The sequence below is a fragment of the Babylonia areolata genome, chromosome 22, assembly GCF_041734735.1.
Source record: "Babylonia areolata isolate BAREFJ2019XMU chromosome 22, ASM4173473v1, whole genome shotgun sequence".
Classification (NCBI taxonomy): domain Eukaryota; kingdom Metazoa; phylum Mollusca; class Gastropoda; order Neogastropoda; family Buccinidae; genus Babylonia; species Babylonia areolata.
In genome coordinates this window covers 6,928,912-6,956,573 of record NC_134897.1, presented here as the reverse complement: position 1 = coordinate 6,956,573, position 27,662 = coordinate 6,928,912, and the positions used below count along the sequence as shown (strand labels likewise).

At 42.1% G+C, this 27,662-nt stretch overlaps 1 protein-coding gene across 2 annotated transcripts; it reads left to right on the top strand.

Annotated features, from left to right (window-relative positions):
• The first annotated feature begins 321 nt into the window (after positions 1-321).
• LOC143297360 (stimulated by retinoic acid gene 6 protein-like) lies at positions 322-24,172 on the top strand. 2 transcript variants are annotated; one of them, XM_076609667.1, is made up of 18 exons: positions 322-404; positions 1,338-1,414; positions 2,034-2,116; positions 4,393-4,589; positions 5,189-5,309; positions 6,404-6,458; positions 6,920-7,036; positions 8,057-8,130; positions 9,047-9,173; positions 10,029-10,146; positions 10,826-10,901; positions 11,362-11,440; positions 12,334-12,382; positions 14,698-14,818; positions 16,548-16,664; positions 19,145-19,308; positions 21,281-21,430; positions 22,182-24,172. In XM_076609667.1, exons 2-18 carry the CDS (start codon positions 1,352-1,354, stop codon positions 22,445-22,447), a joined length of 1,977 nt encoding a protein of 658 aa, XP_076465782.1. In that variant the 5' UTR covers positions 322-404; positions 1,338-1,351; the 3' UTR covers positions 22,448-24,172. The 2 variants fall into 2 exon arrangements, with proteins under 2 accessions (XP_076465782.1, XP_076465781.1); XM_076609666.1 differs by having other exon boundaries at positions 393-525.
• Positions 24,173-27,662: the final 3,490 nt, after the last annotated feature.

The window sequence follows — 27,662 nt, the reverse complement described above, 5'->3', positions numbered from 1 at the left end:
GCATCCACTTTGAAAAGAAATACAAACTCGTTTTCAGACAGAAAGAAAAGAGATAAAATGGTGACACTGCACTGTAGCGATGCGCTCTGGTCAAGAACAGCCTGACTTTCACACAAACAAACCTCACACACACACACACACACACACACACACACACACAAAACGGTCAACAACACAAAGCAATCAAACACAGCATCTGAATGGGTCTGAAGCCCAAAGTCGACAACTGTAGGCCCACTCGAGTTATGGTGCAATATCTCTGACACTCATCGACGAAGGCAAGTTGGTCACATATATCTTATCAGGGGTTGTTGGCATGTTCGTGTGAAGGTCCGTCGAGGGGGTGGGTGCCTACACACTATTCTGTGTAGGCGCTTAGAGGTTTTACCAGGGACAGACTGCGGGTATATAAAGAATCTGTTCATTGTTTTCCGTCATTGTGATAAACTATTTCATTGTTGGTGGTTGCATATTACTTTCTTTCTGCGTTCGTTTGTTCGTGAGCTATAACTCCCACATTCATTGGTATGTAGGAGTTGCCTTTCAAGTGGATGGCCGGTTTTAGAGGATGTGCATGCTGGTTTTTTTCGCTTTTTTTGCGTGTGTGTTTTGTTGTTGTTGTTTTTGGTCAGCATTTCCCTAGCGCACCGATTACGGACATGGATTACGGATATTTGAAAGACGTGCGTATTTGGTCTTGTGCGTGTGTATGCAAACAAGGGGGATTAAGGCATCAGCAGGTATGCACATATTTTGTTGTCTTGTGAGAGCGGAAAAATCCACACCGTCAACCCACCAGGCGCCGATAGCGGGATCGAAACCAGGACCTTCAGATTCAAAGTCCAACGCCTTAACCATTCGGCTACAACGCCTGTGATATGTGGCTGTGTCCTCCATAGTTACATGTTTGCTGTTGGACTAAACTTTGATTTCTGTTAAACGCAGGGAACAATTCACATTGCTTCGTTCATTGTGTAATTGTAATAGAGGGTAAAATGTGAATTAGAATGATATTGATAATAATAGCAATGATTATGCTGCTGCTGCACATGATGATGATGCTATTGATAGTAGTAGCGGTAATAACAACAACAACAATAATGGTAACTGATAATAATAGATGATAACGATGATGATAACAACAACAACGATGATGATGATGATTGTGATGATGAATATGATGATGATGATGATAAACAGTTGTTCGTTACTGCTTTCATAGTTGTTATTACTATTACTGGCCAACTGCCATTGGCGATATTTGTTCACACATAAAAAGCAGGACGTCCGAATCGTTTGATGATGACAGTCATCCCCTTGTTTGGGCTTTCTTCCAGCTGAAGCCGTCACGATGGTGGACACCAGTGAAATCTTCACTATCAACCTGTACATGAAGTATGCCACCATTCCTGCGGTAAGGCCTCGACTGTTGGCTTTTTGTCACACAACACACACACACACACACACACACACACACGCACACACACACACACACACACACAAACACACACACACACACACACACACACACACACACACACACACGCACGCTTTCGAACACGCATCCCCTCCTCCCTCTCACCCCACCCCAACAGATATGCGAACTCATTCAAGTAAACATGCAGGCAAAAAGCCGGGTATGCGTGCTGAATACTCCTAAGCAAGGGGTGGATGACCGTTACCAACCAATCAACTAACCAACTAACACGCAACTCACCCCATCTAAAAAAACAAAACAAAACACAACCAATAACAGTCAAATGACGAGTTGGTAACCAGTGTGTGTGTGTGTGTGTGTGTGTGTGTGTGTGTGTGTGTGTTTCGTAGAGGTTTGTGAGAGAGAGAGAGAGAGAGAGAGAGAGAGAGGATGTATGCTCACTTGTGTGTGTGTGTGTGTGTGTGTGTGTGTGTGTGTGTGTGTAATGTAAACTGGGATAGGTGTGTGTGTGTGTGTGTGTGTGTGTGTGTGTGTGTGTGTGTGTGTGTTTGTGTACACACACATCTATAACATCCATGGTGTATGTATTCCACAGTCGGTGATTCTGGTCATACTGGTGCTCCTACAGAAGCGTGCCCGACCCAACCCCTGCGGTTACACAAGGCCTGGGCTTGTTGTGTGGGTTTTGCTCGCTCGTTTGCTGTGTTTCTTCCTTTATTTGTAGATTCTGTAAAATGATAATTGTATTTTATTATTGCGTCGTTTGTAGTCTATGAGTTTTGGTCAGGCAAAGCGCTTTGAGCTCTATTTTGAGCAAAGGTGCTGCAAAAGTGTTCATTATCATCATCATCATCATCATCATTACTATTAGTATTATCAGTAATTGTAGTAGTAATAGTATTAGTATTATTAGTAGTATTATGATTGGTGTTATTATTGTTTCTTGTCTTCCTCCCTGTCTTTTTTTTTTTTGTCTATTAGTTTCTTTCTCCAACCATTCACCAGCTGACTGGCTCACAGACTCGCCACCCAACCAGGAAACCAGCCATCCAGCCAAGCGAGCAGCCAACCCACCCACCTAACCACACGTTCACCCACCCGCCACCTAAAGCTCCTCGAATGAAGCCAGCAAGCAAACAAGCAAAACCACCCAGTCCTCACCCACACACCCGCGCCTTCGACATGCCCACCCCCGTACACCTTCCCAGCACACCTCCCGTCTTCCTTTTTTATTTCCGTGCGGGCACTTCTCCTGTGGGGAGGCCTGAGGCTGTTACAGTTTTAACAGTATCCGCAGCTTCTGTGTCAGAAATTTCCTCTTTTCCATCGTTCTCTTCGTTTCTGCCTTTCCCCCTTTTCTGTTGCCTCTTCCCTTGTGTCTTACTGGTCCGTTCACGAGGGTGTATGTGTTTTGTTTTTGTTTTTCCCTGAAAAGCCTTGAGTTTTTTTAAAATTTTCTTTAATTTATCTTCTTTTTGACTCACTTGTGTAAACAAAGTGAGTCTATGTTTTAACCCGGTGTTCGTTCAGTTGTCTGTGTGTGTGTGTGTGTGTGTGTGTGTCTGTGTGTCCGTGGTAAACTTTAACATTGACATTTTCTCTGCAAATACTTTGTCAGCTGACACCAAATTAGGCATAAAAATAGGAAAAAATTCAGTTCTTTCATGTCATCTTGTTTAAAACAATATTACACCTCTGGGATGGGCACAAAAAAATAAAAAATGAAGCCTAATTATATAGAAACTGCATTTACTGTTATATTTATATTTTTTGTATTCTCTAAACTTGGCACTTTGATCTGATATTCTGACCCAACAACAAGAGCAGTCATTATTATCATTTTTTTGTTCAAACAGGAACTTCTTTTGCTAAGCATGGAAGTTTTATTTATTTTGCAAACGTTTAGGTGCAGATAGTAAAAAAGGGAAATTACTCTGTAATTAATGCTAGGGGAGTTAATTTGCTTTAAACTGATCTTTCTCATCTTAAACATTACGTTTTGAATTTATGCTAAACACATAAAAAGCTTGGATCCTTTTTTTTTTTTTTTTTTTTTTTTTTAGTGTATCACAAGTGAGTCTTGAAGGCCTTGCCTCTCTTGTTCTTTTTTTAACAGGACTTGATAACTGGTCACTCTTTCTGTGCTGAAGAATGGCAGAATCGGTAAGCGTTGGACTTCTGATCCATTGGTAAGGGTCCGATCCCCTGTTTTGACCTGGTGTAGTGTCCTCGTGAAAGGCACTTTACCCCGATTTTTCTCACTTCACCCAGGTGTGAGTGGATACCTGACTCGATTGGGGAAGGTTAACTCACTCAGTACGGCCAGCCCTCTCTTCTCCTCTACACAGACCCCTCGGATGTCCAGTGGGTGTCTCAATGACCCAACCTTTAGCTTCCGTCGTCAGAATTGTGGTATTCTTTGTCAACATTCACCTCTTCAGTATAAGAGCCTTCCGCTTGCAATATTTTGATGGTGGTAACTGGGGTGAAACGCTGTAAACATCGTCTCTTTCGCCGTTCGTATGGAGAGAGTTAAAACGGCGGAAGGAGAGGACTGGGTCCCGCCTTCCTATGCCGAACGCTCGACACAGTGGATATGAAATCACTGCCCCGACAGCCGTGAAAGGCTATGTGACCGTTAAGCTAACTTTTCTTATAATTATTTTTATGTTCTGTGTATAACTATGTTCATGTACATGTGATAAAGTGACTGAATGTTCAGTGTCAGAGGACCGTCTTGGGTTTTTGTACACGGATGTGGCTGTACTTGTGTCTGATTTGCTTTTCCACGTTTCGGGTCCTGCAGAATCAATACTTACACAAAGTACAGCTTTTAAGCCCTTATATGACACAGTGTCAGAATCAGAATTAGAATCAGAATAACTGTATTATCTAAGTAATGGAAACAAGATGAGGCTGGATGGGCCGTAAGCAGCAAAGATGATTCTGTGCAGGCCCATGCCTTTTCTGGGCGGGTATGAAGACAGGTGGTCGTACGCCCTGGCGTTTGGTTCCATCACGGGTATCCTCATCAACGTCTTCTTGTACCAGGCAACATCAGACTCTACGGACAACTTCTTTTGTACGGGCCCCAGCAGCTCCAATGACACGTCATTGTCCACAGAAATCTGCAATCAGGTCTGGGTGAAATGTGAGTGACGGAAAGTGTTTGCAAATGTGTGTGTGTGTGTGTGTGTGTGTGTGTGTGTGTGTGTGTGCGCGCGCGCGTGTGATTTAATTTCAACTAAATGCATATGATTCCTGATGATGAGCCAACTCCTTCAGTGCCATTTACGTTTGACGTTCGTAAATGTTTTGATAATGTGTGTCTGTGTATGTAATTTATACGTGTGGATATATATATATACCTGCCTACCGATTTTCGGCAAACTAAAACTGAATAAAGTTCAGTCATATGTCAAAATGTACCTTCGCTTTGATTGTTCCTCTACTATCAGTTGACAAATCCAGAATCTGTTATCCACTGTGTTCCATGGAATATTGTACCAAATTTGTCTGCTGGCAATAACTGTGTTTAATTCAGTGAATGTTCTCCCATCAAAGATGATAAAGTATTCTATACTCTCAGTTTGAATACGTATTGAAAACGAGCTTTGCAATTTTGATATGGTTATATATTCTCAATTGTGTTTTTATGTTGTCAAAATTTCTTTAATTTTATTTTTTTCACCACCACGACGACGACGATGATGATGATGATGACGATGACGACAATAACGATGCGATCAGCGCTGCTTCTTCAAGCACAGTCCCTGGTGGCCAGTCTGGTGTGTGCTCCCCAGTTTCTTTGTATCACCACCACTTACAAGCTGGTCGGCTCCGTCCTGGGCTTCTTCTACAGCACGTTTTGGTGGGCTGGTCTCTAGACCCTCTGTCATACATGAAAGTAGTTGATTGTGGAGGTATATTTGTAACGCTGTATTGCGTGTGCGTGGAATGTATATATGTTTGTATGGATGGATGGATGGATGCAAGGATGTGTGTATGCATGTATTGTACGTACGAGTTTGTATGCGCATATATATGTTCATTGTGCATGATTGTGAGTTGAGGACTGAGTGTGTTTTGTATGTGTGTGTGTGTGTGTGTGTGTGTGTGTGTGTGTGTGTGTGTGTGTGTGTGTGTGTGTGTGTGTGTGTGTTGTAAAGCGCTTGTGCAATGAGGGAAGCGCTGATATTATCATTACTATTATTGTGGTTGTTGTTGTTGTTTTAACGTCTCTTCTCTCACACCCATAAAAATGCACGCTTGCACGTGTGCGTCGAGGTACACGTACACAATCACCCCCAAAGTACAAACGTTAAGGAAATGACGAGCAATTATTTAACATACGATGGCACGCATACACGCGCGCTCCAAGATGCATACACATTCACCTCTCACGCCCATGTTTGGCAACATAATTTTTTTGTTGTTTTTGATAAGTAGTTATTTACAATACTATTTAGCATTAAACAACCTGACAAGTGAATTTTATCATAGTATCAGTGGTCAGGAGCGTGTTATATATCATTTAAAGACACTTTGTTGATTCCAATATACGTACAAAATATCAACATTCACACAAATCAACCAAAAAAACAACAACAACAAACAACAACAACAAAACAAAAACAAAAAATACCACCACCACCAACAACAACAACAAAAAGAAATAAAAAAAAAAATCGTGTGACACTGCTCTTCTTCTTCTTTCTATCATCATTATCATTATTGTTATTGTCATTAATTATTAATTTATTTATTTTGTATAAGAGGGAAATATGTATTATTAGATTTGAAATGACACTTTGATACACACCCCGCACCCCCAAACTACTCAAACACACACACACACACACACACACACACACACACACACACACACACACACAGAATGTTTTCTCGTGGGTTTGTAGGTTTGTAGGTTTTTGTCTATTTTATGTGGCCTCTTTTCTGTTGCAGGATCGTATTTTATATCGTGGGAGCTGTCAGGAATGAACTTGACTCAGAACCTGTGGTGAATATGACATTGTCTTTGTGTGTAGTGTTCACAGTTGTATTGGACTGCATTGTATCTCGAGGCCTGACGTAGCGCGTTGGGCGACCCTGCTGTTAGGGCATCTTCTTTGCTGATGTGGTGTACATAGATTTGTCCGAACGCAGTGACGCCTCCTTGAGTAACTGAACTGATCTGTATTGTATTTTGTTTGGTTTATGCAAATTAATTCGCACTGGAAAGAAACACAACTCAATGCAAGTAAATTAATGAAACTTGGAAAGGGAGTGTGACTTTTAGTTACATCTGGAACATACTTGTCACTAGGCAGAAGTCTGATTTGTTTTGTAATAAATCATTGTTATTATATATATATCTGACAACGTATCCTGCGAACGTAAATGTAATGTTACGCTACTTGGTTACATGATCGAGATAAACCAAACGCTAGTGTAACATAAGCATGACATCTGGCTTTGCAGATAGGTAACTCTCTTCTTCTTCGGGATATACCAGTGATACTGTGTTTCATCGGGCTGTGCATTCGCTCGTTGTGGGCCATCTACAAATGTTACATCAACAAACGTTTTCGTGTTCAGGTGGGTGGACTATATCAGAATTGTTAGTATTATTATTATTATCATTATTATGAGCATTTACGCCTAATCTTGAAAACAAGCCCAAGGCGTTTACAAATAGAACACATATGTAAATATCAAAAAGGAAAAATCGAACACAAGATACCAAACATCATTGAAAACTATTTATCCTCACACACCCCCTCCCCTCCCCCCACACAATACACACAATTACGCACACGCGCGCGCACACACACAAGTCACACAATTATAAATAGTACACAATAAAAAAATAAAACCAACAAATCCTGAACCTATCACTCACTCACAAATAGTCATTCTAGTTCATACTGGAAGCGGATGAGCTGTTGATAATTAATCTGGGTAGGAAAAGGTGGGGTCTTCAGACTGGATTTGAAAGACTGCAGCGAAGATGAGTGACGGAGAGGCTGAGGAAGTTGAGCGTCGTCATCATTGTCATCAACATCGCGGCTATCTCTGTTGTTATTATTGATGATATTGTTGTACTTGTTGATTAATTGTTTGTATGTTATGTTCATATCTAACAAGAGCACTTAGTATGTAGTTTGTTTACTTGAGGCAGGTGGCGCGAGCTGACCAGGCAGTCATCCATGGTGCCCCAACGACCCACCCACGGGTCAAGGGATAGATGAGATGGGATTACTTGAATTTTCGGATTTCTCTTCAAGTTCGTTCTTTGTAACATATTTGTGGCGGCCTCTCTCTCTCTTTCTCTCTCATATTGTGTGTGTGTGTGTGTGTGTGTGTACATATCCTCCACCACCTTTTTTTGCTGTACAGGCTTACACGGGAAGTAAAAGTAAAATCCATGACGTATCCTTGTAAAGAAGTAACAATGAAGAAAGACCAGTGACAATTCCGTCACCTCCAGAGGAAGGTGGTAAGGAACCACCGAAATATGGAGTGAGACACACAGCTTGTTGTTCTGAATTAATTTCAACAATACACACTCGTGTGACTGAGAGCATGTAATTAAAAGAGCATTCTATGATTGGACAGAGAGTGGAAAATCTGGTGGAACGACATCAAGTAGATCACGTGACCGCCTTATTTCGGCCACCTCCGGCAAAAGAGTAAGCCTCGATCGTCCTTTGAAGTTATCGTTCCTGTTGTCACTGTTTCTTCTGTCTGTCCGTCCATTTATCTTCCACTTTCTGTGTTTCTCTCACCCATGACATATGATTTCCGTTTTCGTTTTTGTGTGTGTTTTTTCCACTGTAATTTATCATACATTATTTATTCAGACGCTCTTACGGTCCAAAAGTTTATAAACACACACACACACACACACACACACACACACACACACACCGGAACAGTAGGTATGTGTTATGGGACTGAACATTCCCCCCTCCGCCCCTCAAACACCTCCTGTTCCCATTTCAGGTTTTATACATTTGTACATAATTCTTGCATTTCAGTTGTTTCAATGGAATTATGATATCTTGTTTATTGACTGTTAGGATCTGTACGTAAACGAGTACACACATACGTACCCAGCCAGGCACGCCCACACACACACGCGCACATACACACGCGCACACACATGCGTGCATTGCCCCACCACCGCCGCCATCAACCCACATCTGCATGACAGTTTGTGATCGCTCATTGTGGCGATCTTGTGTAATTATGGGAGGATTTGTTGTATCTGTCAGTTGAAGGTAAAACCTTGTTCTTTTGATATCCAGAATACACTTTCTAGATTCAGTTCCAAACTGTCAAAGTTTGCGGACTGGTCCACATCTGCTGTAGAAAATACGGGAGCAGAAGCATGACCTCATGAACCAAAGGCGCTGGTCTGACCTTGAGACCCGCACCAGGTCAGTGTAAAACAGTGACAGGAAATGGAATGAAATCATCAAACAATATAAACAAATAAGCAAATACATTAAAACATAACGCAGTGAAGGATACGCCAAATGTAGATGAAAAACAACAACGTTTCAAGGCGTGTTCAGAGCATAAGAGCGTCGTGGGTCATTTCAGAGACCTGGCCCCGGAAGGACTTGTTCAGAAGGTGAAAGGGAAGGCCAAGGCTCAGCTGTTTCCTCATTTCAAGCTGCCCGCCCGCATCATCTGTATTGCCTTCGTGCAGGTCATCATCATCTACTATGTACGTGGATCATCAACGTACTGACCGTCCTCAGTGAAAACTCTCTGTCAGTCTGTCTGTGTCTGACTGTCTGTCTCTTTGTCTCCCTCTCCCTCTCACCCATTATCTGTCTGTCTGTCTCTATCTTTCTCTCTTTCTCGTTGCCCCTCGTTAATAGAGATTTTTTGTCTTTTCTTGTTACGGGCCAGCAGAAAAATAAATCAATTCTCTAAAAACGTGGCTTCGAAAAAAAAAGGAGAACTTTTGGAACGCAAGATTTTCATATGTACCTGTCTTACGTTGTTCACTTTTTTTTTTTTTCGTTCGAAACAATTGTTTGCTGTTTAGATTCATATCAGGCAAGCACACAAAAAGGGTTCTTTCAGGGGTTTTTTCACACGAAGATTTCAGATCTATGTCTTTCTCTTCCTTGTTTTTAATGCGGGTGGGGTGACTTTTGCTAGTCCGGATGGTTATGACAGATGGGATGACATTTACTAATGCGTGTTTATGACACACGGGGTGACATTTACCAGTGAGTATTTATGACTCATGGGGTGACATTTACCAATGAGTGGTTATGACACATTGGATGATATTTACCAATTTGTGTTTATGACACACTGGATGACATTTACCAATTTGTGTTTATGACAGATTGGGTGAGATTTACCAAGGAATGGTTATGATACATGAGGTGACATTTACCTGTGAGTGTTTGTGACATATAAGGTAAAATTTACCAGGGAGTGGTCATGATGCATGAGGTGACATTTGCCAGTGAGCGTTTTATGACAAATGAGGTGACATTTACCAGTCTGGGTGTTTATGACATGCTGCAACATAAAAAGGACCACTGTCTTGTGTTCATGACAGGTGGGCGTGTCTCTTACCGGTCTGGGTATTTTCTCTCAAGAGTTGATCAAACTGGGACTGGCGTCAAGCACTGGCAACGTCACTGGAGCTGAAACTACCATACTGGCTATATTTGATGGTGAGCTTCATTTATTCTTCTCTAAATTTGTAAAGGCCCAGATCTTCTGCTGTTCTGGTATTTGTTGTTGTGAATTTTGTTGTTTTTGTTGTTGTTGTTTGTTTGTTTGTAGTGTCTGTTGTTGTATTTTATTTGATTTGTTATTTTTGTTTTTATGAACAGCACCAACATTTTAAACTGATTTGATATTCCTATGTGATGCTAGTTTTTATTTCTATTGTCCTACTTCAGTATTCGAAATTGAATGACATATTTTATTAAGGATTTTGTGCATACCTGAAACGATATAAGACCCATTTTCAGTGTTTCTTTTCTTTAACTAAAACAAAATTGGTGATTGTACTCCATATTTGATACAGATTTAGTTGGTAAATTCTTGTGCAACATTCTTGCTCATGCAGTGAAAAACAAGAAATATGGTGATGTGGAATACACCAGTGTCACTTAGTGTGCATGATGCGGATAATTGATTTCGTTTTTAATCATAACTTGATTAGAAAGGTTGATTACTAAGCTACATGTCATTTTTGACTTGTGTGCATTGCCAAATACAAGAACATTGTCTTTTAGATACGTCCCAGACTTTAGGATATTAACACAGGGAATTAAATCGGTATCAAAAAGAAAAAAAAACGCAACACACATTTTTATCAATGACTAATTTTGGCTTACCAATCAGGTGTGTACGTGACGTCAGAAGTGGCTGGGTTGCTGTCGTCAGTAGTCTATGTGGCGTTATTCGTCATCAACTACAGGTCAGAGGTCCTTTCTTACGCCTTCCGGTTTTCTCATCTCTTTTCGTTTTTTTTGTGTGTGTTTTGTGTGTGTGTGTGTGTGTGTGCTTTCTTTGCGAAATGCTGGAGCGATTCTAGTGGACTTTGAACGATGTGTTCTTACTCAGAGTTTTTTGCTTTTGCATTGGTTAAAAAGAAAGAATGCTCAGTTCTGACGAAATGATAATCTCTCTCTCTCTCTCTCTCTGCATGAGTGTGTATGCGCGCGCGTATATTGTATATATATTCTTCACATATTTACACCATGAGCAGTAGACTATTTCAACAAATAATGTGACTGCAGTTTGTCTCTGTTGCTTAAAAATGTTATTATTGTTTCACTTGAATATTTACACAGTGAGCAGTTTATTTAGATTTGACAGGTGATGTGTTCGCAGATTATCTCTCTCTACTTTTTGTTTTCCTGGGGCTTTCTATCCAGGGTCCACATGGTCAACATTTACAGAGGCAACAAAGAACAATATGAAGGCACCAGCAACATCACCCCTGCCAGACACCTGGTAAGGCCTGAGGCAGTTTCGAGACTTAATGTTCTTATCATCTTAAGACATGACTTAATGTTCTTATCATCTTAAGACATGACTTAATGTTCTGATTATGATAGACATGACGTAATGTTCATATCATCTTACGACATGACGTAATGTTCTGATTATTTTAGACATGACTTAAGGTTCATATCATCTTAAGACATGACTTAATGCTCTGATTATCTTAGACATAACTTAATGTTCTTATCATCTTAAGACATGAATTAATGTTTTTATCATCTTAAGATATGACTTAATGTTCTGGTTATCTTAGACATGACATAATGTTCATATCATCTTAAGGCATGACTTAATGTTCTTATCATCCTAGGCATGACTTAATGTTCTTAGACATGAATTCATGTTCAGATTATCTTAGACATGACTTCTGATTATCCAAAGACATGATTTAATGTTCCTATTATCCTGAGACATGATTTTTTGTTCTTATTATCTTGAGACATGACTTCGAATAAAAAAAAAGAAAAAAAGATTGATACGATGATAGGAAAAATGTCGCAGCCCACATCCTGTATAACAATCTTTTCATGACACTTTTCTCGTTTCCGTTCCATTTACAGATAACTGTATAGCCACCACAAAAGAAACACGTGCTGATGGATGAATGAACGTGGGAATGCAATAAGTATGGAACGGATGGTTGAAAAGAGAAAGAGAGTTTTTCTGATTAAAAAAAAAGATGAAATGATAAACAACCACAATATTTAGACAGACACTCATCTTTGGAAGGTCACAGGTGCACAGTAACTGGGTAGATTATCGGATTTTGGGGTCGGATGGGAGGGTGGGACTACAAATCCGGGTTTAAAATGTTGATGAAGACACTAATTTTCATCTGTCAGGCTGCGAGTATGCGTCTGCCTGGGTACCAGATTGCCTACACATTGTGGGGTAAGTGGAGTGTGACATTCAGTTTGTGTCACTGTACACACTGTGCCCTGAAGAAGATCACTGTAAAAGGACCAAATATCTGTATAAAGTAATGAACGTGGCGTGCTTCTTTTACAGTTAACATCTTTCTGTCTGTCTGAATTATCTCAATAAACAGAAAAGTCGTTTTCTTTCTTTCTTTCCTTTTTTCTTATATTCAGTTCCTTTGTTTCTTTTTTTCTCTCTCCTGTTCATTGTTTCTGTTTCTTTCTTTCTTTTTTTCTTTTTCGCAGTCTTTTGCCTTATTTCTTTTGAATGAGGAGTTATGAAGTAGCAGAAACTGATGATCTGTTTACCATGTTTGCAGACAGTAAGGTCGTTTTCATTGTTTCTTTTCTTCTTGTCTTCTTTCTGTTCCCCCTTCACCATTTCTCTCTTTTTGTCAGTACTTCCCCATTTTTTCGTTCGACAGTAGAGTTTTAAAGTGACAAAAACTGATGATCAGTTTACCATAAATGACAGCTTGGACAGCTTGGGTGGTAGCCCATTTCTTTACGAATGAGCATAAATGACCATGGAAAAATACACTTGGTGGGGGAAACGGAATGGTGGTGGTGTGTCCATCGAGATCGATGATGACCATCGTTGTCATCCAGATGGGGGATGGGGTATGGGGGGAGGGTGGTGGTGGGGTGGGGGGAAGGATGCTCATGAATCTATCTGTGACTGCGCAGATGGCTGAATAGTCCAATCTGCGCACGAAATGTTCGCTGACAGTTGGGGCAGACAAAGACAGGCATATCATTGTCAGGGAGCTTGTTTGCCCGTGACTTTCTGGCCTGCCTCTTCGCAACAGCTGCAGCAGTCCTGTTGGCCTCGCACAACCTGGCGCCTTTGTGCACAGCAGCGCGCCATTTGTCACGGTCCACTGCAGATTCCTCCCAGGAGTCAGGGTTGATATCAAACGCTTTCAGAGAGACTTTCAGGGAAACGGAATAGGCGTGTAATAAATGGACAAGAAAGTTCAGATGAGATTGTGAACGAATCTTTCTCTCTCCTCACTCTCTGTCTCTTCTGTCTGTCTCTGTCTCTCTCTCTCTTTCTGCGTGTATTCAAACTGTAATTTTGTTTATGCCTATTCAGTTTTCTCCACTAACTTTCAATCATATTTTCTTTTGCTCCGTTTTGAAGGGGATGGCGGTGGAGGGTAGAATATGGAGGGTGGGGGTGGGGGTGGGGATCGGGAAATACAGAGGTTGATTGCAGCGTTTTCATTGTGTTTTGATCTTCTCCACTTTTTTTTTTCTTTTCTCAAACTGAGTCTCTAGCTGAAGTCCCTGTTCAGGGTGAGGGCTGGATGTAGCGGCAAAAAAACAAACAAAACAACAACAACAAACAAACAAACAAACAAAAGCACACAAAAAGCACACAAAAAACAACAACAAAAAACACACAAAACAACAACAACAAAAACCAGGTAGATGTACTTTGCTGTCTGGTACCCTCGTCAATGATAGAATTGGTCTTGTCTTGTCTGCCCCCCCCCCCCCCCCCCCACCCCGGCCCCTCTTTCCTAGATCCTTACTCTCTGTCTGTCTGTTCATCTGTTTGTCTGTGTCTGTCTGTCTGCCTGCCACATGTCTTTTTCTGAATAGCTTCCTCTCTGAGTCTCTCGCTCGCGTACTCATTCGCTGGTAAATTTTGTTTTTCAATCATTCCACTGATAGTATTTTTGTCAGTGACTCCAATGGGGGGCGAACACATGTCTTATGTCTTATTCTTCTGATTATAAAGTAATTATGCACTAATTCGTTTAATTCATCGACATGGATGAAATCACTTTGAATGAACTCAAGAACCAGTCCAGTGTGGGAAAGTGACTCTGTCTTGTGGTCCACTGTTGGTTCAGTTCCCATTTCAGTATCCTGAATTCAGCGACAGGTTCTAACGGCATTTTTCTGGCATTGTTGAAGCTATATATAGTATATTACCTTCTCTAAATATTGTTTCCGACTCTATTTTGAGCGTTGTTTACTTAAATGTTTGTACAGACTCTGTCGCTACAGTAATGTCCAGTTAGCCGCTTTTTCCGTAAAACAAAACAAAACACAACATAGAGCTTGAGTCGACAAGAGTCAGTTCGCGTCTTTTCTTTACTGATGAGTGGATAACACGCCACATGTCATTTTTCATATGCCTGCATTGCAAAACGCACGGACATTAAATTTGAATGTCTCCAAATTTAGGATGGCAAAATAGCAAATTACCCCATTATTGATGTTTGTGCTTTCTTACTCCATTCCGCGCATCAAACAGAAAATGTTTTCTTTTTGCAGGTCTTATGATCATCTTTATAATGATGTTCATCAGCCTTTCCATCATCTGTTATGGCATCTTCTTTTTGACTGAGTTTGGATATCTCAAGTCAGTCATTTACTTCCTTCTCCAGTCTTTAAGGTGACGGTGCTTCTCATCACTGTGGTCAAGTCTCTGTCTATCCATCTGTCTGTGCCTGTCTCTCTGTTTTACTTTTTTTTTCCCCCAGATTTTTTTTTCTCTTCCCAACTTTGTTTTCTCTATTTCGATGATGTTGAAGACGACAGGGGTGAGAAAGACGCTGCTATGAGGGTCCGTTTAGGTTTGGGACTGTTTGACAAAGCTGTCTCCATGTTTTGCTCTTCAACTTAAAAAAACAACAAACAACAAGAACAACAACAAAACAACAACAAAAAACAACAACATGTGATAAAACTTCTCATAGGTATTCAAACGCACCTGTGGGTGGGTGGTCTAGTGGTCATAGAAGCTAGTGTCCACTAGTTCCGAGTCCCACAATGGACCCGGATTTGTTCAGGTTGTTCAGATTGTGAAAGTTAAAACGTCCCTTTTCTGAGAACTTGGGGAAAAAGCATTTCTGCCTTGTCCCTCATACACAGACGCACACAGGACACGGACACAGACACAGACACAGACACACACAGACACACACACACACACACACACACACACACACACACACACACACACACACAACTGTAAACAAAATTGACTTTTGCAAATGGTAAGGACTGAAGACTGGGGACTTTATGCTTTATTTCACAGTTGTCTTCATTCATTTTGCGACTTTCTCATAATCAGAATATTACTTAGATGTGTGGGCGTGTGTGTGTGTATGTGTGTGTGTGTGTGTGTGTGTGTGTGTGTGTGTGTGTGTGTGTGTGTGTGTGTGTTGTCATTCTTCTGCACAGCACCTGCAGACGTCTGGTTCAAGCATTCATTTTCTTCACATGTGAACGTTATCATTTGACAATAGATAAATATAAAGAAGTGCAAATAAGGAACTTTAATTTGTAGACTTCGTAAAAGGGAAGTCGTTTATTTTACAGTGAAAAATAACCAATAATAAATGTAAAATGACGAAAATAGCAACGTTTCGAATAATTGTAGATTACAAACTGAAGCGAAAGAATAGTTAAAGTGTCTGCAATAACGGAGACACACACACACACACACACACACACACACACACACACACACACACACACACACACACACACACACACACACACACAGGCGAAAAACAACAACCAAACATAAAAAGGGGATGGGGTGAGGATAGTTGGGGGTAAGCGGAACAGACAATGTCGATCTCGAAAGTGCTGATTCGCGTGGAAATTGAGGGCGCGCGCGTGCGCGACAGAGAGGGTAATTAGTAAGCAAAAGAAGTGTGTATATGTGTGTTTGCGTGCGTGCGTGCTGGGATTTATGTGTGTTTGTGTTTGTGCGTGCGTGCGTGTGTGCGTGAGCGTGTGTGTGTGTGTGTTTCCTCGGTTTAACGTCTTTTTACTTGTTAGGATGCAAGATAAAAAGGCGCGCGCGCGTGTGTGTGTGTGTGTGTGTGTGTGTGTGTGTGTGTGTGTGTGTGCGTGCGTGCGTGCGTGTGTGTGTGCGTGTGTGTGTGAGTGTGCATGTGTGTGTGTGTGTGTGTGTGTGTGTGTGTGTGTGTTTGTCATTCTTCTGCACAGCATCTGAAAGAGACATATCTGTAGTGCAGGAAAAAACCCAAAAAAACCCACAAAAAAACAAAAAAACAAAACAAAATAAAACAAAAAAACCCCCAAAACAGGTGCAGTCAACAACTGAACAAATTACTGAACCTGTCGTGCTCTTCTGTCTTACGCTGTAGTGTTCCGCTGACGACCATTGCCATCTTTTACCTGCAAGTCCTGCTGGCCAGGCAGTTCCTTCTTCAGCCCAAAGTGAACGAGAAGGACAAGGAGCACCCTCTGAATGTGGACAACAGGTCTGTATTGTGTCAGTTGTGTCGTGTCGTGTCATGTCGCGTCGTGTCGTGTCATGTCGTATCGTGTCTGGTTGATTTTGATTCTGGCTAATAACTGGGCGTGGAGTCACACCGTGCTGTGTTGTGTTGTGTTGTGTTGTGCTGTGTTGTGTTGTGCTGTGCTGTGATGTGTTGTATTGTGCTGTGTTGTATTGTGCTGTGTTGTGTTGTGCTGTGCTGTGATGTGTTGTATTGTGCTGTGTTGTATTGTGCTGTGTTGTGCTGTATTGTGCTGTGTTGTGTTGTGCTGTGCTGTGATGTGTTGTATTGTGCTGTGTGGTATTGTGCTGTGTTGTGTTGTGCTGTGTTGTGCTGTGCTGTGTTGTATTGTGCTGTGCTGTGTTGTGTTGTGCTGTGCTGTGCTGTGCTGTGCTGTGATGTGTTGTATTGTGCTGTGCTGTGCTGTATTGTGCTGTGTTGTGTTGTGCTGTGCTGTGCTGTGTTGTATTGTGCTGTGTTGTATTGTGCTGTGTTGTGTTGTGCTGTGCTGTGCTGTGTTGTATTGTGCTGTGTTGTATTGTGCTGTGTTGTGCTGTGCTGTGTTGTATTGTGCTGTGTTGTGTTGTGCTGTGTTGTATTGTGCTGTGTTGTATTGTGCTGTGTTGTGTTGTGCTGTGCTGTGCTGTGTTGTATTGTGCTGTGTTGTATTGTGCTGTGTTGTATTGTGCTGTGTTGTATTGTGCTGTGTTGTGTTGTGCTGTGCTGTGATGTGTTGTATTGTGCTGTGTTGTATTGTGCTGAGCTGTGCTGTATTGTATTGTGCTGTGCTGTGTTGTGTTGTGCTGTGCTGAGCCGAGCCAAGCCGCGCTGTTGTGTTGCACTGTCGTATTTGATTGAAGATGGCTTTGTGCTAGCCTATGTTGTGCCGTGTGACACTGTGTTGTGTTGGATGGTTTGGCGTGGTGTCGTCTAGCGTTGCATCGCGTTGTGCTTCGTTGTGTTGCGTTGTGTCGTGTCGTGTCGTGTCGTGTCATGTCGTGCCATTTTGTTTGATGTTATGTCGTGTCGTGTCTTTCTGCATGGTGTTGCCTTGTGTCGTGTTCTGTCGTGTCGTGTCGTGTCGTGCCGTGTCGTGTCGTGTCATTTCGTATGGTGTTGCCTTGTGTCGTGTCGTGTCGTGTCGTGTCATTTTGTATGGTGTTGCCTTGTGTCGTGTCGTGTTGTGTCATTTTGTATGGTGTTGCCTTGTGTCGTGTCGTGTCATTTTGTATGGTGTTGCCTTGTGTCGTGTCGTGTCGTGTCGTGTCGTGTCGTGTCGTGTTGTGTCATTTTGTATGGTGTTGCCTTGTGTCGTGTCGTGTCGTGTCGTGTCGTGTCGTGTCGTGTCGTGTCATTTTGTATGGTGTTGCCTTGTGTCGTGTCGTGTCGTGTCATTTTGTATGGTGTTGCCTTGTGTCGTGTCGTGTCGTGTCGTGTCGTGTCGTGTCATTTTGTATGGTGTTGTGTCGTGTCGTGTTGTGTCGTGTCCTTTCCTGTCGTGTCGTGTCATTTTGTGTGGTGTTGTGTCGTGTCGTGTCGTGTCATTTTGTATGGTGTTGTGTTGTGTCGTGTTGTGTCGTGTTGTGTCGTGTCGTGTCGTGTCATTTTGTGTGGTGTTGTGTTGTGTCGTGTCGTGTCATTTTGTGTGGTGTTGCGCTGTGCTGTCGCGTTGCATTTGATGACGTGGCGTGTTGTTGCATACTGTTGTGTGCTGTGCTGTTGTATTGGGTTGGATGGAATGGCGCGGTGTCAAAACAGTGGTGTACGTTGTGTTCTGTACCGCTTTGCTTGCACTGCTCTTCGGAGCTGTGCTGTTGCTGTGTTGTGCTGGAATGTTGTACTGGGTTAGATTGTGTGGTATCGCACAGTGTCGCTAAAGTTTGTGTTGCGTTGCGTTTTCTTGTGTTGTCGTATTGTATTTGTTGGTGCGGCATGGTGTCACACAGTGTGTGTTGTGATGTGCTTGTATCATGTTGCCCTATCCTACAAGGTTGGCGTGTTGTGTTGGATTGGATGGTCATGGGTTGAGTTGCATTGCTTGGCATTGCGTTGTGTGATTTGTGTGGACAGTGGCAGTATCAGAGTCTTGTTCAAATGTAATTGAAAAACAAAGTGGACGATGTTGTGACCAAAATCGTCCCCGCTTTACTTTTTTGTGGTCTTATCCTTACTGTCTTTACTGAGAACTGTATAACTCGTCTGAGCATTGGATTAAAACCGCACGCACGCAGAAGCAGAGGCATGCAGAAGCCCAGGCACACACACCGCATCCACACGCACTGGAATACGAACATACTACACAGACTCGCTGACAGACGCACAGAGAGACAGGCACACTCACGCACGCTGACGTACACACTCGCACACACACTGCACACACCCACCCCCACCCCTACCCCACACACACATACACCCCCACCCCCACCAGACTAACCAATCAACAAACCACACCAATGATGCAGACACCTGTACGAGGTGATGGCCTACACACTGGTGTTCAGCAACCTGCTGGTGGGCGTGGCCTCTGCCCTCTTCCGCACGTGCAAGAGCTTGGTGCTGGGCCTCATCTTCCTGGCCAGACTGGACCGCTGTCTGCTCATGAGGGGCTTTGAGTCCATGGACCCTGGTAAGGCCAGTGAACCCCTCTCCAATGCCTCTTTCGTTCATTTTACTCTTTGATCTTAGCCAAAAGGCCGAAAAGCGATTGTTTTGTTCACCTTTATTCTTTGGTGAGGATTTTATTTATTTATTTTGTTTTAATACTGTCCCATCATCTGCACTGTTGAAAGGCATTACTCCCACGCCGCTCATTCCGAGTCTCCCGTTCACAGCCACGCCCGGGTTCCTCTGTTGCAGTCTAAACGCCGGCAGTCCGCAGTGTTTTCTGGGGCTGCTGGTTGGCAGCTGTGGTTCATAGGGAGTATGGTTTGAAATCGCATAATGAATTACGTCGTGAACATTTAGGGAAGGGTACGTCTGAAATTTACATTAAAGAATTTGGTCGTTACCTTTTTGGGAGGGTACGTTTGGAAATCACATAAAGAACTTGGTCGTTAAGTTTAGGAATGGTGTGTTTGGAATTCACGTTAAGAGCTTCGTTGTTGCCTTTTTTGAGTGTGTAAGTTTGGAATTCACATGAAAAACGTGGTAGTTACAGTTTGGAAGGGTATCTGGAAATCATAATAATAATTATAGTATTTACATGGCGCTGAACCTTGTGCAAAGACAAAGCGCTTTCACAGTAGTCATTTATGCACATGCATATGACGGGCGCAATAGCCGAATGGTTAAAGCGTTGGACTTTCAATCTGAGGGTCTTGGGTTCGAATCACGGTGACGGCGCCTGGGTAAAGGGTGGAGATTTTTACGATCTCCCAGGTCAACATATGGGCAGACCTGCTAGTGTGTATACGCAAGCAGAAGATCAAATACGCACGTTAAAGATCCTGTAATCCATGTCAGCGTTCAGTGGATTATGGAAACAAGAACATACCCAGCATGCACACCCCCGAAAGCGGAGTATGGTTGCCTACATGGCGGGGTAAAAACGGTCATACACGTAAAAGCCCACTCGTGTACATGCGAGTGAACGTGGGAGATGCAGCCCACGAACGCAGAAGAAGAGGAAGAAGATACACATGTATAACTGTGATTCAGCGGGATGGAAGTGTCTTATAATTACATGTCAACAGACAGTTAGAGAAACTGCAGAGCGGAAAGGAGGATAGGCGGAAGAAGCAGTTTTGGAAAGAGGTGGGTTTTAATGCCACACTTGAAAGAGCTGAGTGCAAAGATTTGACGAAGCAAGCGAAGGGGCTTAAAGGAGGTTACGTTTTGAATTCACATAACTAACTTGATTTTGATGCTTTCTTAAAAGGAACGGCAAATTAATGGCAGGAAGTATATGGGGACAGACGGAACCAGACTAGTTTCTGTTTCTTCAAAACGGCGACACAGCGTGCACACCAGTCCTTGTACGCTTCACCACTGACATCTGCTATGCCTTGTGCCTCCCAACAGAAAATTAATTGCTGAAATTCTTCGCTGAAAAAGAAGTATCGGACAGGAGTGCCTCATGGAACGAACATTGCAGATACGTGGCTAATGTGTCAGCCATGATGAGGACTTGAGAACAAACATGATAGGTTCGTCTATCCATACTGTATGCAGCGTGTTTGTGGGCTTGTTTTGGTTGTTTTTACTGTGTTGGTATGGACGTAAATATGTGTTAACACCGAGCATCATCTACTATTATGCGATGTGTGTTGTATTTCTGTTGTTCATCTCTGTACATAGAATTGGAAAAGGGTGACTTTTTTCCCGGCCAGATGAAGCCGATAACTGCTCAGCAGTAACGGGAATGTGCGCGGTACGGAAGCATTTTAGTTAAGATTATGCTGCTGCTGCTGCTGCTGCTCCTCCTACTACTACTGCTTCTGTAGTTATTGCTGCTCAGTGCTGGTGCCAGTACAACTGCTTGTACGGATGATGCTGTGGCTAATTCTGCTGTTAATGTTGCTTCTGCTACTGCTATAGTTCTAGAACCACTACTGCTGCTCCCGCTACAACTATTACAAAGCAAGTCCTTGGTGTGGCAGGGTACATGGCCTACGTGGGCAGTCTGTTGGTGGACAACGCCCACAACCACCCCGTCATGCGAACCTTCTGTGCTCTGCTGGTCAGGCTGACCTGCTCGCCACAAGCCAAGGTCGACAGGGGAATCGCCTATCTGCTGGAACCCGCAAAATGTCAGTTTGGGAAGAAGAGAAGGTGGTAGGGGTGGTGGCAGGGTGGTAGGAGGGGTGGGTGAGTGGGAAGTTAGGGTGGGAGACTGGAGGTGGTGGAGGATGGGTGGGTAATACTGGTGTTGTAAGGCGGGTGTGTGTGTGTGTGTGTGTGTGTGTGTGTGTGTGTGTGAGTGTTGTGGTGTGTGTGTGTGTGTGTGTGTGTGTGTGTGTGTGTGTGTGTGTGTGTGTGTGTGTGTGTGTGTGTATTGTGGTGAGTGCGTGAGTGAGTGAGTGAGTGTATGTGTGTGTGCGTGCGTGCGTGCGCGCGCGCGCGCGCGCGTGTGTGTATTGTGGTGAGTGATGAGTGTGTGTGTGTGTGTGTGTGTGTGTGTGTGTGTGTGAAAGAGACTGAGAGACGCAGAGATAGATGGAGACTGATTCATACTGACATACTGAAACTCATTTATTTAATTTTTTCATGAGAGACCCAAAGGGTTTCTGGACTCCGTGTGTGTTTATGCACGTTTGTGTGTGTGTGCATTTTTAAGTGTGTTTACACGAATGCACGTGCGCGTGTGTGTACATGAGCGTGGTTTGTATGCTTGTGTGTGTGTGTGAGAGAGAGAGAGAGAGAGAGAGAGAGTCCTTTCTTTCCGTCTTTCTTTTTTTTTTTTTTTTACTCTCTCCTTCCTCTCTTCATCCGCCCTTCCTTTCCTCATGCCTGTCTGTTTCCTCACCCGGATGACTGATGGGTGTGATTGTCCCCACACAGGCGGCACCAACTCGCGGGCAGCACGCCGCTGGCACCTGGCCTACACGTTGCTGAAGAACCCAGACCTCCTGCCGCGCCGCAAGTTGGCCATGCTCCTCGCTCGCTCTGCCGACGACAACGACAACGACCAAGGCGATGACTCGGACGCTGACAAGGGGTATAGCTCGTCCGCCAGTGACACCCAGGCGGTGGACGTGTCGATGAATGTGTCGAAGTCCGGGGAAGAGATGGAGGTTTCTCTGCACAGTGTTCTTCGGCTGGCCTGAGGTGTTGACAGGGACCGTTCCTGTGTCGTGTTCGCTTCAAACCTTTCACTTTCATTGTGCCTTATCGTACACACCTGACATTTGGCCACTGCTCTCTACCCTGCACACTACTGTAGACTTTAAAGACCTATTGGCTATACAGCGCCATTAATGTCAGGTTGTTCACGGTTTGGGTCTCGGGCCCCATAGACTTGTAAATAGAGTTTTTCCTTATCGTTTAATCTTCATCTTCCGTGTTGTTGCACGTGTTTTAATCTACACACGATGTGTCTATGTGATTTTTTGTTCAGTGGACAAAAAGCGTTTCATTACAACGAATATCAATGAGAAGATTGCCTTCCTATGTTCTTCGTTATGCTGTTGAAATAATGGAATATGTTTTGCTATGAAAATCTGTTGTGATGAACTTTTGAGGTCTTATTCAGTGATGAAATACTTATCGTACCTTTGAAATCTTAAGTTGTGCATAATCGAATGATGAAATGCACAGAATAAGCTCAGTGATTAAAGCCTTAAAATTCAACATAATTCTAAAATTTCAAAAATATCAAACGCTTGTTATCAACTTACTACAGTGTGGAATCAGTTCTTTTATCATTTTATGTTTACATGTCACATCACCGCTAATGACACTGAGAAGCTCAACGTTCAACGCTCGGCTGATGTCAGAGATCGACATAAGCTAACAGCAGGGCCAAAGCAAAGTGAGAGCTGTATTATCAATGATTTATCCGCTGCTGCAATGGGAATTTATTTACAGTTAAGTCTTTTGTGATGGACTATGACTCTCAAACTTGGGGGGTCAAGACTGCACTGGCTCTTTGCGTCTCAGCCCGGGGACTAGCTGGCTTTTGGGGACCTCCCAACGTCGCCTGTTTTGAAGCCCTCTACACTGGCCGATAGGTCATAGATAAGATAAGATAAGAATAACTTTATTATCTCCAACTGGAGAAATTTGGTCTGGTGCATTATCACAACATAGACAAGTAAACAACATGGGGACCATAACTGTAAAAGCCAACAACAGCCCCTACAAATATTACGAAGATACAAATGTAAAAAATATCACATACATCGTTTCATACATACATCCACACACTGCAGGTAATAACTAGCATTCTTAATGTAAGAACAGAAAGAATTAAGAAACATTATTTGAATATAATTATAAACATAGCCTACTATACTGCACATTGATTATAATAGACAGATAAAATAAGAATAAAGATGAATTTCGGAAAACTACAACCAGATAATCAGCACACACCCGCACCCCACCCACCCCCGGCCCCACCCCCACCCACCCCACACACGCGGATAACTTGATTAAACAAGAGTAATAAACATATGTTCTCAAATAAAAGCATTTCACATATTCGCTTTTAAAAAACATTGCAATTAATTATTACATCGTAATTATTAAACAGAAATATATTTAGAGCATAGCGGACATGCAGTGTCTTGACCAACTTCGTACATCCCTAACTTGAGGCGAGACACTCTTTGCTATAATCCAACAGACCAGACCGTCGGGTCAGAGGGTTGTATCGTCTGCTGTTACTGATGGTCATAGTCGGACACGACTGTCTATCAAACAAAACAACAGGAGACTGATCTTTTTCTGTTTGTCTCCTTTTCTGTCTTACACTCCCATTCAATTTTGTTTGTTTGTTTGTTTGTTGACTAAACGTCTTTCGTTGCATTCCTTGAGTTGAGTAATTCCTGCTAATATATATATATATATATATATATATATATATATATATATATGTGTGTGTGTGTGTGTGTGTGTGTGTGTGTGTGTGTGTGTGTGTGTGTGTGTGTCTGTCTGTGGGGGTGGGGGGCGGGGTGTGTGTTTGGATGTGTATGTGAGTGTGTGTATTGTATTTGGTATCGTAATTACACATTTGTATTCCGATATCTTGACATTGTGAACACGAAGTCTATAATTATACCATTCATACCGTTTAACGAACTAGTTCAATAAATTATTGCGTCCATGCTGAAATTGATAATGCAGATTTTGAATAAACATAATTTTCTTATGTTTTTGTGTTCAGTGTCTCTGTCTTTCTATTACTCTCTCTCTCTCTCTTTCTTTCTCTCTCTCTGTATAGGGTTTGGATAAAGCCTCTGCTGCAATAGAGAGTGTTCATCTATTCTTTTTGAAAAAAAAAATACCTCGGAGGCGGCCCACAAACACCAAACGATCTTATTTATGGCGAATTAAACAGGTTTCCATTAACTATTAACTTAGGCATATCTGTTATTACATGTTGGTTGAAACTGACACGAATGGAAGAACACAGACTGGGTTTGGCTAACAAAGGAAAAACAAACTGGGCTTCTAAGGTTCGTGATACGCTAGCAACGTATGGTTTCTCTTTCGTATGGGAAAATCAGGGGGTGGGTTGTGTTAACTCTTTTATGAAGTTGTTTAAACAAAGACTTGTCAATTGTGGTTGGCAAAAGTGAAATAGTCACATTAATGATAGCGACAGATTCTTAGAGTACAGAAAATTTAAAACCAGTCATAACGTTGAACCTTACCCTATGATTGGTCTAAATAGATATGTAAGGTATATGCTAACAAGATTTCGATTTGGAATTTCTGATATTGCGGTACATAGTTTCAGATACAAAGAACACAATGTGAATATGATGAAATGCCTTTTATGCAGAAATGCCACTGAGACTGAGGTTCATTTTGTACTCTGTTGTCCTGCCCTTGATGGTCTTAGATTTCAGTTTATACCAACCAAGTACTATAAAAACCCTAGTGTCTTTAAACTTTCATTACTTCTGGCTGCTAGAAATGAACTCGTAATAAACAATTTTGCTGTATTCTTATACCAAGCATTCAAAAGAAGATAAACTGTTAGCTCATGACCAATGACGTAGTATTACTATTATTCTGTGTTATACTGATAACCACAGCTTATGCAGTATCCAATCTGGCACTTATGTTTTCATGTTTATATCCTGACTTATATATACTATTTTCTTCCTCGCAAAAAAAAGAAACGAAAAAAAGAAGAATATGTTGTTATGTTCATACCCCTTCATATGGGGCTTTGGCCTCAATGTATAAATTCCAATTCCAAGTGTGTGCGTGTGTGTGTCTGCCTCTCTTTATTTCTCTGTTTCTCTCTGTCTCTCTCTTTATTTTTCTCTTCGTAGTTCTCTTCTTCTCTTCCTATCGCGCGCGCGCGCGCGCGTGTATGTGTGTGTGTGTGTGTGTGTGTGTGTGTGTGTGTGTGTGCGTAAAAGGTTTTACGCAGAAACTACACCCATAGGAGAGTCAGTTGATCATAACATTTTGGAACTGAATTTTGAAGCTACGTTTTACTATCGATCTGTCTGCCTATTGGTCTATCTGTCTATCTGGAAATGAAAAAAAAAAGTGTATAAAGAAACTTGTGTATGGATGTGTATGTTTGTGTGAAAGTGGGCGGCGGTGGAGCGGGACAAAGAGTTACAGTATATTGTGAAGCTTGTATATATGATGATTTATTCTTTGTTTGGTTGGTTGGTTTGGTCGATGTGCTTCAATTTTCTAATATGATATTATGTAAGTCATGTAAATTTTATCTGAAGTCCCTCCCGGCCCGTCCCCCCCCCCCACCCTCACCCCCCGTCCACTTGCTCCCTTTGCTTCTGTCTTGATCATCTCATAATTATAATTATTTTACTGCTTTGTGAGTTTTTGGTGCATTCGTTGAAGGTGAAATCTGCAGTGGTTGGCACACCCCAAGAATGAACAACACCCCAACTGGAAATTTCCTCTGTGTGTGTGTGTGTGTGTGTGTGTGTGTGTGTGTGTGTGTGTGTGTGTGTGTGTGTGTGTCTGTGTGTGTGTCTGTGTGTGTATTTCTGTGTCTGTGTGTTGTGTGTGTTGTGTGTGTTGTGTGTGTGTGTGTGTGTGTGTGTGTGTGTGTGTGTATTTCTGTGTCTGTGTGTTGTGTGTGTTGTGTGTGTGTGTGTGTGTGTGTGTGTGTGTCTGTGTGTGTCTGTGCGTGTATTTCTGTGTCTGTGTGTTGTGTGTGTTGTGTGTGTTGTGTGTGTGTGTGTGTGTGTGTGTGTGTGTGTATGAAGTGTGTGTGTGTGTGTGTGTGTGTGTGTGTGTGTGTGTGTGTGTGTGTGTGTGTTTAAACATTGTTGTTATCTACTAGTTTGTCTTCTCTTTGTGCTATCTATCTATCTCTCTATCTGTCTGTCTGTCTTTCTTTCTTTCCATCCCATTCATAGAATCATTATGAGTTAGGAAAAAAAAAGGAAAGAAAAAGAAAACGAAAACAACAAAGAACATTGGGATGATACCTTCCTCAGTTTGCGTTTTGTTGAACGATTAACGAAAGACAACAGGACAGGTCGATCACACACACATACACACACACACACACACTCACACATACACACGCGCACGCGCGGCGCGTAGAGATCTATCTGTCTATCTATCTACCGATCTATACAGATATGAACACACTATTCAACACATAATGCAGCCGGTATCCATGCCAGTCAATCAATCAGTTAGTGAGCTTCACAACCACAGATATGAAAGCACCGTAAACAAAAACGGAACGCACACATAAAAGCACCCGAGCCACACACGCACACACACCGTGGCACACACACATACACACACGCAAGTTTCAAGTTTCAAGTTTTAGTTATCCTTTCACTCCTATTGGAGTATGGAGGATTACTGCAAAATACTCTTTTCGTGCCCATAACAAACATTTCCAAATACACAACAATGTCACATAAAAGTTGAGAAAACAAGTGTCTTTTAACTCCAAAAGTATAACTAGGCAACATTTGCAAATCTAATCATCTTACTTACAGCTAAAATGACTTTTTTTGCCTCATTTGAGCATATTACAAAAATTAAAAACCGATTTTGGAGACAAATATTTTTTAGGAACATATCTATTTCGTAACTGATCATAATTGGGACATTCCATTATAAAATGAAACTCATCACCAATCACAGACATGTTACAAACCTTACAAAACCGTAACTCTCGTGGTATGCCTTTGTGTCTCCCTGTTTCTATTTCCAGCTTATGATTACTACTTCGAAAAGAAAAAGAAAGATTTCTTCGAAATCTTAAGAAGCTGATAACATAATTATCAGGCATTTGACTTATATATTTTTCTCTACCAAATCCACACGCACACACACTCTCTCTCTCTCTCTCACACACACACA

What these genes read in the sequence shown, in the direction of transcription:
- LOC143297360 (XM_076609667.1), top strand. Translation starts at nt 1,352, where the DNA reads ATGGTGGACACCAGTGAAATCTTCACTATCAACCTGTACATGAAGTAT. An exon ending in GATTGCCTACACATTGTGGG is followed by an intron (nt 12,383 to 14,697) that starts GTAAGTGGAGTG and finishes TTCTTTTTGCAG; the next exon opens with GTCTTATGATCATCTTTATA. An exon ending in TCTGCTGGAACCCGCAAAAT is followed by an intron (nt 21,431 to 22,181) that starts GTCAGTTTGGGA and finishes GTCCCCACACAG; the next exon opens with GCGGCACCAACTCGCGGGCA.